The following is a 10,965-nucleotide window of genomic DNA, read 5'->3' on the forward strand; positions in this document are numbered from 1 at the left end:
TGCTGCACGCAGAGGCGACCCCTTATAGGGGCCTGGGGCCAGGAAGGGAGCCTGAGAAGGTTGGAAACCCGGGCGTATAAAAGGGGCAGATCACTCGGCCGTGGGTCCCGCCCGCGAGCAGCACCGCGGCCGGCGCACGCTCTGCAGCAGCGCGCGGAAGAGGCCGGGCGGGCGCTTGGCGGCGCCGTCGCGGGGCGCAGCGCGCACTGAGCCCGCACGGCCCGGGCCCGCTCGGGCGGCCGACGGCGGCGCGGGCGCCCCCTGGCGGCCGTGCTCCTCGATCTGTCGCTCCAGATGCTTCTGGATGGCCATGCCCAGCACCTCCACTTCCATGGAGGCGCCGTACACCTCCCACGTCATGCCCTTCTCGTCCCAGCTCACGTCGCGCACGGGCTCGGCTGCCTCCGGGGGTGCCACAGCGGCCGCCAGCGCCGAGCCGGGCCGCACCCGCACTTCGGGGAAGGCGGGCGGCGCGGCGGACGGCGCTGCGGCCTGCGGAGTCATGGGCCCGGTGGCCACGGAGCGCGTCTCAGTGGCGCCCAGCGACACCTGCAGGCCCGCGTCGCGGCGCGAGGGCGGCCTGGGCGCCGGGCTGGGAGCACGGGACGCCGCCTGGAAACTGAAAGCCGGGCACCCCACGTCGTCCTGCGGAGACATGGGGCTCACGGCCACCGAGACGCAGGCCTGCGTGCCCGCCTGAGTGCCCGCGTCCTCGCGCGGCGGGGGCGGGGCGCTCGCGTCCCACGACGGCGCCTTGGTGAAGTTGTCGCGAGTCCGCGGCCCGGGTGGGGGCGTTGCGGCCTCTGGGCGGGGGCTTTTCTCAGCCCCAGCGGCTGCCAGGTCTTTCTGGCCCAGGGTGGAGGCCTCGGCGCTGGGCACGGGCTCCGGCTCCGGCTCCACGTGATCCTTGCTGCTCCCGGCACCCTCGGGAGACAGGGCTGAACCGCAGGGTTTGCCATCCGACTGCCTGGAGGAGGGGATGGACTTGGCCAGACTCAGGGGGGCCACCTTCCCCAAGGACTGGGGCTCCGCTTTTCTGGAAGATGCAGAGTCGGCCTGCCCCAGGGGCACCGGCTCTCTCTTCCCAGAGGCAATGGGGTCTGCTTTTTTTGAGGATCCAGGATCCACCTTCTCTGAGGCTCGAGGCGGCTCCTTTTGCAAAGACACAGCCTCTGCTTCTCCTGACGCGGCACCCTCTTGCCCAGGGAGCTTCGTTTCTGCTGTGACCCCAGACTTGGGCTCTGCTTTCCCTGAGGCCCTGGGATCTTTTGTGGAGTTGACAGGATTCTCCTTCTCTAGAGGCAGAGCAGCTACCCTTCCCTCTGGGATAGCTTCTGCTTTTCCCAAGGACACTGGATCCGCCTTCCCCAAGGACACCAGGACGGCTTTTCCTGGAGTTGTGGAGACCACTTTACCTAAAGCCACGGAGGAGCTCACTTCTCCAGAGGGGGCAATGTCTGCCTTTCCCCTGCCCACAGGGTCCACCTTGCGCAAGGCCAGGGCATCAGCCTTCCCTGAGGCTGTGGGACCCACCTTTCCGGAGGCCACAGGACCTGCCTTCTCCGAGGACAGTGGATCTCCTTTCCCCCCAGTCACTGCCTCCGCTTTCACTTCAGATGGGGGACCTGCTGCCCCCAAGGACTTGGGATTCCCCGGATCTGCGGACACAGGCTCTGCCTTTCCTGAAGAGTCAGGATTCACTTTCTCAGACGGTAATGTTTTTATGTTTCCCACAGATAAGGGATCCTCCCTTCTGGAGGACACTGGGTCCTCTTTTCCTGAGGACACCGTTTCTGTCTTTCCTACAGACACACATTCTGCCTGCCCAGGGGACAAGGGCTCTGGCTTTCCCGAGGACCTGGGATCCACTTTGTCTGAAGACAGGCGGTTCACATTTTTCAAAGATGTAGGATGTGTCTTTCCTGAAGACATGGGATCTGCATGTCCAGCAGACACAGTTTTTGTCATTGCTGTAGACACGGGACCCCCCTCTCCTGAGGAGACAGGGTCTGTGATTCCCAGGAACCGAGTGTCCTCTTTTGTGGAGGACACAGTTTCTACATTTCCCATAGATGCAGGTTCTGCCATCCCCAAGCATGTAGGATCCACCCTTGCTGAGGACCCAGGAGCCACCGTTCCAGGGGACACATGCTCAACATTGCCTGGCGACCCTGGAGTCGGCCCTCCCGGGAGCCCAGCATCTGTCTTTACTGTGGATGCAGAATCTGTGTCTTCCGAGGACACAGGGTCCAACTTTCCTGAAGGCTCAGGATCTCTCTTTCCCAAGGACACAAGATCTACTTTTCCCACAGACGTAGGACCCATCTTTTCTGAGGACACAGGATGTTCTTTTCCAGAATACCTGGGCTCCTCCTTTCTTGGGAACACAGAAGCCATTCTGCCTGAGGATATAGGATCCTCCTTCCTTGGGGACATTGTATCCACCTTGCACATAGGATCGATTTTTCCCAAGGATCCAAGATCTTCCTTTCCTGGGGTCATGGGATCTATCTTCCTGGGAGCCACAGGACCCCCTTCTCCCAAGACTGCAGACTCTGCCTCCCCTGTGAACGTAGACTCTGCGTCCCCCGAGGACCCCGTATCTGCCTTTCCAATGGAAGTGGACTGTGCCGGCTTTGAGGACTTGGAATCCATCTTCTCCAAGAACACAGGATTTCTGTTCTCTGAGGATGTGGGATGAATTTTCACTGAGGACACGGGCTCTGACTTCCCAGACAAGGTGGTTTCTAGTGTCCCCGAGATCAGGGCTCCACGGGCTCCCAATGTCTCCTTGGAGGCTGCCTCTTGGGGAGAGATACAGGTTGGGGAGGGGTAGGCCAAGCTCCCACCAAGGCCCTCAGGGTAGGAGGCCCCTTCCCCAGCCCCACTAGGGCTTCTGTGTCTAGAGTCCATGCCTGGGCTTTGGTCAGGGGTGTGCCTGGGGGGTGCAGGGCTGGCCTTTTGTGGGGAGGGGCAGCAATCCTTCATGGCCGGACCCCCATCCCCCAGGCTCCCATCCTGTGGGCAGCAGAGGGCTGTGGGCTGGGGTCCTGGGGCACTGGAGTCCTTTCGAAGCAGCTGGAGCCAGGTCGGGTCTTCAGCACTGCCCATCTGCCCTCGTGACCATGCTTGAGTCCAAGGTTACTGTCTGGTTCTGAAACAGAGACAGAGTAGACTCAGATTTAGGGAGACTCCATCCAGCCTCCTCTTCCACCCACTCCTCCTAGCAGCCAGGCCTTCTCACTGGGTGCTCTGCCCCTGTCTGGTCCCCTCCTGTCCAGAGGGCCTGGGCTGGAAACACGAACCCAACCACGTCACTCCCCTGCTTCATTGCTCCTAGTGGCCTTTCTTAAAATGATAAAGACTTCTTAAAATGACATTCAAGGCCCTTCACAACTTGGCCACAGCATAACTTTAACTTTACTACCATCGCCCCTTTTCAGCCCCACCCCACGCAGCACACTATCCAGAAGTTATGCTGTTGTCCTCTAGGCCAGTGGTTCCCAAACCTTTTTGGCACCAGAGACCGGTTTCATGAAAGACAATTTTTCCACGGATTGGTGGCGGGGACGGGGAGGCGGAGCTCAGGCGGTGATGAGAGCAATGGGGAGTGGCTGTAAATACAGATGAAGCTTCACTGGCTCACCCGTGGCTCATCTCCTGCTGTGCACCCCCCCCGCCCCCACCCCCACTGAGTTTCATGAAAGACAATTTTTTTCCACGGACACGGCGGGGTGGGGGGCAGAGCTCTGCGGCCCAGTCCCTAGTAGGCCACAGACCGATACTGGTCCGTGGCCCTGGGCTTGGGGACTGCAGCTCTACACCAGGGGTCAGGTGGGTCATTTAATCTGTCAGTCAAGTGCTGCCCTGGAGAAATACCACCTGGGAGTCCCAGCTCTTCTAGGTTCTTAAGAGAATTAGGAAACCCAGACTTTAATGTATAATGTGCTAATTAGTTCAAGATTTTATAAAAACCTAAAACACTATGTGGGCCAAACAAAACATGTCTATAGGCCACCAGTTTAAGTCTATGTAGGCCTGGGGAGCTGTGAATGGTTTACAGTCAAGGAAGGGCCATAGTCAGATGTATGTATCTTTAAGGATTCCTCTGGGATGGGGTGGAGGCTGGGCTGAAGGAGAGGGGTTGGCTGAAACCTATCAGGAGGCTGGTAAATCATTCATTTAATCCTTCATTCATTCACCTAGCTCCCTCTCTGCAACAGGCCCTGAGCAGTTGCAATAGTCTAGACAAGAGATGGCACAGCAGGTCCTGGGGTTGGAAGTTAAAGGCAAAACTGAGAGATCCAAAGGCAATTGACAGGTACCAACTGGCTGCAGTGGTCAGAGGAGGGGTGGCCCGCAGGGTACTGGCCAGGTTGCTGGGCAACGGTGCTGGGCAGGAAATCTGGGGAAAGAGGGAGATCCATTCTGGGCAAGCTGAGTTTGTGGTGCCTGGGGGCCAGCAGGAAGAGGGTCTGGCAGGCAGCTGGATCCAAGAGCAACCCCGTTGTGTTATGCGCTCAGCCGCCAAAGTGAGCAGAGCTCCTGACTCCCTCCAAATCTGCTCCGAAACCATCTCCCTAGTGCTCAGGCCAAATCCTGAGAGTCACCCTTGACTCTCACATCCCATGTCCCATCCATCAGCAAAATATAATGGGTCAACCTTCAGAATACATCCAAAATCTGGCCACTACTCTGGGCTAAACCCCCAGCACCTCTCACCTAGATTATCTCTGCTTTTTCCTTCACCCCATAGTTTACTCTCAATCTAGCAGCTAGAGGGATCTTAGTAAAACCCAAGGCAGATCACATCCGTCCTCTGCTCAGAACCATGCAGTGTCTCCCCATCCTATGCAAAGTAAAAGCAAACTCCTGACAACAGCTCACAAGACCCTGCATTGTCCAGCCCATCAGCCCTTCTGGCCTTTCTCCTACTCCTCTACCTCTCTTCAGCCACACCCCCTGCCTCAAGGCCTTTGCACTGACTGTTTTCTTCTGCCTGGAAAGCTATCCTTCCAGCTATCTGCATGGTCCCCTCCCTGCGGCTCTCCCTGACCCACCCTGTATGAGACAGCCTCCTCCTGACCCTGGCTGGCAGGCGCTTTCCACCGCCTTGTCCGCTCCGTGTTTCTCCATAGTACCCGTCACCATCTGACATATCACATGTATTTGTTTATTGTTTATGGTGTGTCACTCTCGTTAGAATGCCGGCTCCAGGAGGGTGGGGACTTGGTAGTGCTCACTGACATACCCGAGTCAAAAACAATGATGGGCACACACGCAGTAAGATCCTGATAAGTATTTGTGACATGAATGACTGGATGATCTTTCTAAGGTACAGATCCAACTGTGCTACTCCTTGGCTCAAAGTGCTGCTCATTCTTGCTGGAAAAGTAAATTGGCTGTAATCTTTTTGGAAGGGCATTTATCGATTTCTGTCAAAGTTCACAATGCACACAGCATTTGAGCTGGCAAGCCCACCTCCAGGTGGTCCTGAAGACAGACAGATGGTGCAGTGGGGTACACCAGGGCACAGCGGGGGCTGAGAAGAGAACCAGAAGGCAGGTTCCGTGAAATGTGGGATGACCACACGGACACCACGCAGGCACCAGGATGTGTGGAGTGAGGAGGAAAACACCCAAGGTAAATTAAGTGGAAAAAAGCCAGGAGACAGCATGGCTGCTAGGATCCCATAGCCAAGGAAAATACAGACACACATGCATGGGTTTATTGATAAAGAGAAAATTTCTGGATGGAATCCTGTGAAACTTTTAGCAGTGATTGCCTTTTGGAAGTAAGACTGGGGATCTGAGGGTGGGAGAGACTTTTCTTTGTGTGACCCTTTGTGATGCTTGAATTTTGGTTATGTGTGCCCACGGTACTTTTTTTGAAAATGGGGGAAAAAACCTGCAAACTGTAATGACTCCCTATTACCTTTAGGATCAAGTCTAGCTCTTTTATGTGAACATACTACCTGCTGGGATTTATCTCTCCCTACCCACTCCCACCCCTGAAGCACGTACATGTGCACATGCGCGCACACACACACAAGTGCGACCTCTCTGGGGTCATCCATGGGCTTCGTGTTTGCCCCATGGCAGCCTCTACACACCCTGTGCTGGAGGAGTCCTTCCCTCCCGGCGTGCCTGGCCATGTCTTATCCCACGTTCAGGCCTCAGTGGAAGCGCCTCTTCCTCTCGTGAGCCTTCTCCGACCACCAGCTTCCCGGGGATTCCCGTGGCCTCCTCCCCCTAACCAGACTCATGTCACTCTACATGTCACCGTTCACACTGCTGGGTCCCTGACCAGGCCTCAGGTCCCTGGATGGGGACTCAATTGACACTGCTCACCACTGGGTCTCTCGCGCTTTAAGATTATGGGACTTGGAGGGTAAGAGCCATCACTAAGATGGGGACGCAGGAGGAGAGCTCTGCAGAGGCCCACGGCCACTGGCTGGGAAGCTGAACGGGACTGCCCGCAGGAGTTACACAGGGACATCCAGGAGCAGGTGGGAGCTAGGTCGGGAGTACGGGAGAGGTCTGGCTGGAATTCTTTGGATTTGGTTTTCATCAGCATAAATATGAGGGGTTGGATGGTCACCAGCCTGCAGGGGTCAGGCAAGCATCAGATTTGCGTGGTATGGACTAGGTCCATCTTCATTTTTTGCCTTTTGGTAGTGATATGGGCACAGATAAACATTTTTTCTCCCACAAGGAAAACAGTAGAGCAAGGGAGATGATTAAAGACTCCTGACACCTAAGCCGGGCACAGAGGCTTGCACCTGTGGCTACTGGAAGGCTGAGGCAGGAGGATTACTTGGGGCCAGGAGTTCAGGACCAGCCTTGGCAACATAGCAAGACCCAGTCCTTAGAAGAAAATAAGAAAAATTAGCCAGGCGTGGTGGTGCACACCTGTAGTCCCAGCTACTCCAGACACTGAGGCAGGAGGATCTCGTGAGCCCAGGAGTTTGAGGCCGTGGTGAGCTGTGATTGCACCACTGCACTCCAGCCTGAGACGCCTGATGTCCTAGAGTGAGGAGACAATAGAGAGTGTGTGTGTGGGGGGTCTGTGGCAAACTGGAGGGCACTGGCCCATTCTAAAGGGGCAACTGCACTTAATTCCTGCCAATTGTGGCCAGTTAGGAATTCATCCATAAACTCAACATTTATTGAGCACACAGGCAATGTCCCTGTTCTGGGACAGGGGATACAGCAGTGGATAAGGAATGCAGGGTCCCTGCCTTCTAGGTGCAGAAAGATATTAAACGAATAGCAAATAAATGATATAATTTCAAATAATGGGTGCTGTGAAGACAAAGGAGTGGGCAGCTGGTTTAGACATGTGGCCAAGAAAGCCCCCTGTGAGGAGGTCATCGTCTGGGCCAGCCGTGAAAAGGCCTGAGTGCCTGGAGTGGAGTCGGAAGGGGGAGAGGGAGGTGGGGCGGGAAGGGGAGCAGGATGGGGGACAGTTCATCCTGAGGGTACTGGGAAATCCCTGGGAGTGTTTTAAGCAGGGCAGTGAACATGGCCCCTGCATGGCCAGGTGTCCTAATTTTAGAGCAAAGTCATAAATCTGGATATCTGTATTTTAAATATTGGCTTATTTAAAAAATATCACACAGGCCAAACAAAAGCTTTTGTGAGCCAGCTTTGACCCCTAGGTCACCTGCTTGCAGCCCCTTAGGTCCTTGACTACAGGAAAGGATGTTATAAGCTGGAGTAACTGGGGAGACAGGCAAAAGAAAGGGCCGGGATCTGCCTGCCTCTGTTTCCTCCTCTGGAAAACAGGACTTCAACAGCTGCCTAGCAGGTGTATGGGGAGTTTAGGCTGGAACTGGAAGGAGTCAGCCCTCCAGCTAGGAACGGTGCTCTGGGTCCTGGCCGCCCCTCATTTCAGCCCTGCCCGGCCCTGGAGTCCCCACACGCCAAGGCACCTCCCCGGCTGAGGCCTCGGCAGAAAGTCAGGACAGCTGACCACTCACCAGCTCGGAGCCCGCCAGCGAGGCCATTCTCCTCACTGGGGACCCTGAAGAACCCACCCCCTGCTCCTCAGGGCTGCAGTGAGAATTAAAGAAAATGAGGGGTGTGCCTGGCTCTGCTCACTTTAGGGCCGGGCTGTGTACATGGAAGGCCTGTTTTTATCTACTCGGCCTGTCGGAGCCCAGCTGTGCTCCCAGGAGGGGGCAGGGGAGAGAAGGGCTGCAGCAGAGACACAAACCAGCTAAATCTGGCCCCCAAACGTGCTTGTTTGACCCAGAGCGCTAAACAAATTTTCAAATCAAATCAACTGATGAACATTTAAAAATTTGAAGATTTCATATGAGAATCAGATTTCCAGCTTCTCTTGGAAAACTCAAATTTGGCAACTGAGTGTGCATCTTGCGTGGCAACAGTTAGCTGGAACCGCGCAGGGCCTGCCTCCTGAGCTGCCGGTGTACTCTCCAATTAGCCGCACTCCCCACCCTTCCCTATGGCGTCCTGCACGCTGAGGCTCACTGTTGTCGTCAATCGCTGAATTTGCGCTGTCACTTTTCTTATAGCCAGCTCCTCACATATGTTACCTTCCTGGCCTACAGCCCCCTGAGTTTGGATCCTTGACAAGATGCCAAGAAAGGTGGGGGTGACTTCACACAGGTCAAGCCCTTACTGTGTACAGATCCCACACACCTTCCGGGCAGGTGTTATAGTCCTGTTTTCAAGAGGCAGAAACTGAGGTTCCGAGAGGACAAGCATGGTCCAGCTGGTAACATGTCCCTTCTGAAAGTCCCCCTGGAAGAGGCCAGCTTTCTGTTCCCGTCTTGCTGTTCTCAGCCTCTGAAATGGGAAAAGGTCTGGGGTAGGGACAGAGAGCCTGGTCAGGGAGGCAGAAAGCTGGGGGTCAAGCCCTAGCTTAGCCATTGTCTTGTTCCATAACTTTGGGTGAGTTTTTCTACTCTGTGGACCTCAGTTTCCCAATCTGTGAAATGGGAGAGGGGATATAGTTATCTAGAAAATCTAGCCCAGCCCTGGGTTTAAGATCTGCCCTAAGACCTTCTACTCCTCACAGTTCCACTAGGCCCTTCCTGGCTCGTAAGGAGGCCTCAGTATCCTTTAGCCACTTCTCCAAGAGGCAGCCTAGGCCTGGGGCCTCACCTCCTCTCCCTTCCCACTCTCCCACTGGAACCCAGCTCCCTCTCCTGGGCCCAACACTCTCAGGCTGGACCCCACAACAATCTCATGAGGAGGGCATTATCACCCCATTTCACAGATGAGACCACTGAAGTCAGAGGGAGAAAAGACTTGACCAAGGGCACAAAGTTGGGGGGACGGGGAGGCTGTGGTTCAAAGCCAGTTGTGTCTAAGCCTGAAGCCTGGGTTCTTCCCATTCATATCATCTAAGGTCTTGGACACTGACACTTGGCTCGTAAGAACCCTTTCTGCTCTTTGGGGTCAGGCCAAGATTCCTCCCGATCCCATGGACCTCACAGGCAACAGTACTGGGGAGCATACAGTAGAAGCAAGAGTGTCCCTGCATACATACGCCCACCTGCAGGAACACGTACACGCCATGAGCAGATGAGCCTGCACACCTGGGCACAAACGTGAGTGTGGCTCGACTGAGGCAGAGCGAGTAACAACTGGCTAGGTATGTGCGCCGGCTCACCTGGAGTGCCAAGGAGTGAGCAGACTGCCTGTGGACGTCTGTACCAGCTTGGGCCCGTGTGGGGCCAGGACCTGGCTCCTGCGTTCTTGCTGGAATGCAGGTGTGCTCCTGTACGCCCTGTATGTGCAGAATGGCTTGTGCGTTTGTGCCTCATGGGGACCACTTGGACCTGCAGGTATGCACGTGTGTGGCCACGTGGCTTCACAGTCTCACTTGGGTGCGTGCACAGGTGCTTGTGTCCTGCTCCTGGGTAGAGCAGCCCGTTGATGCCCATTCAGGCCACGGAGACCGCACAGCCCGTGCCTTCCATCTAGCATTTCTTCCCAGAGTGGAGCCACCCTTACATACCTAATCAGGGCCAGGGCTGCCAGGCACCTGCAAACACCTCCTCCCATGGTGACAAGATCGACGAAGGCTAGTGGAGCTTTGGCAGGCATGTGCACCTGTGACTGTGTCTCAGAATCCCAGTCTACTGCCCCTGTCACCTCCCCTTCTAGTGCTCTCAGAGCAGCCAAGCCTCCTGCCTGGGCGGTAGGAGAAGAAGGAATCTAGCAAGGGCGGTAGCCAGACCTCCAGACACAGCCCCCAGACCATCCATGCGTGCACGGAAGGGCGAGAACGGACACTCAGGGCTGTGCAGACAGGGGCTAGTGTGGCTGGGAGCGGGCAGCAAGCTAATAGAGTAGGTGTGAGGCAGTGTGCGCACAAGTGTGACAGTCTACTCCAGGGTCCAGGGTCCAAGGACACCCCGCCTGAAGAGCAGGTGCTGACACAAGCAGGCCAGAGCAGGGTGGCTGCCAGTGCGTTGCGATCAGAGGGTGTTGTGGAGCTGGCTGTGCTGCGATCCCTGATGGCTGGTGTGGGCGCGTAGCCGTGCCTGGGTGTGTACGCAGGGTTCCCACCGGTGTACTGGGCGGGTACACAGCCGGCCGTGCGCATGAGTCTGATGGAATGACCAACTGCCATTGTGTGTGTGCGTAGACCTGTGGCCTCTCCCGGGGAAGTGAGGCGCCTGCTTGAACGCAGTGTGCGATCGCGTCCCGGCGCGTGCCACACTGGGTGTGTGACGGCGAGTGTGCTCCGTAGTGAGTGGAGCCACCGGAGCGCCGAGCTCGCCCCGGGGAGGAGATGAATCAACGCGGGAGGACGCCCTCCCCCACCCCCAGTGGCGGGAAGCACCCCGCCCGCACGGCCGTGCCGAACAAAGCCGCCGGCGGTGGCGAGCGGGCGCGAACTGCTCCCGAACCCGGGGCGGCCCGGCCCACAGGGCCCCTCAGGTGTTCGGTCGGGTGCCGCGGGACCCGCCCCCACCCCGCCCCGGCC

The 10,965-nt window shown here is 56.8% G+C and overlaps 1 protein-coding gene across 1 annotated transcript; it reads right to left on the reverse strand.

Moving 5' to 3' along the window:
* Window positions 1-13: 13 nt before the first annotated feature.
* Window positions 14-3,149, reverse strand: GPRIN1 (G protein regulated inducer of neurite outgrowth 1). Its single transcript, XM_012659482.1, has one exon. The coding sequence runs from the start codon at window positions 3,109-3,111 to the stop codon at window positions 91-93; it is 3,021 nt and encodes a 1,006-aa protein (XP_012514936.1). The 5' UTR covers window positions 3,112-3,149; the 3' UTR covers window positions 14-90.
* Window positions 3,150-10,965: the final 7,816 nt, after the last annotated feature.

Source organism: Propithecus coquereli, unplaced genomic scaffold (assembly GCF_000956105.1).
Source record: "Propithecus coquereli isolate 6110/MARCELLA unplaced genomic scaffold, Pcoq_1.0 Scaffold619, whole genome shotgun sequence".
NCBI lineage: Eukaryota > Metazoa > Chordata > Mammalia > Primates > Indriidae > Propithecus > Propithecus coquereli.

Coding starts and splice junctions, on each gene's coding strand:
- GPRIN1 (XM_012659482.1), bottom strand. CDS start 3,111: ATGGGCAGTGCTGAAGACCCGACCTGGCTCCAGCTGCTTCGAAAGGAC.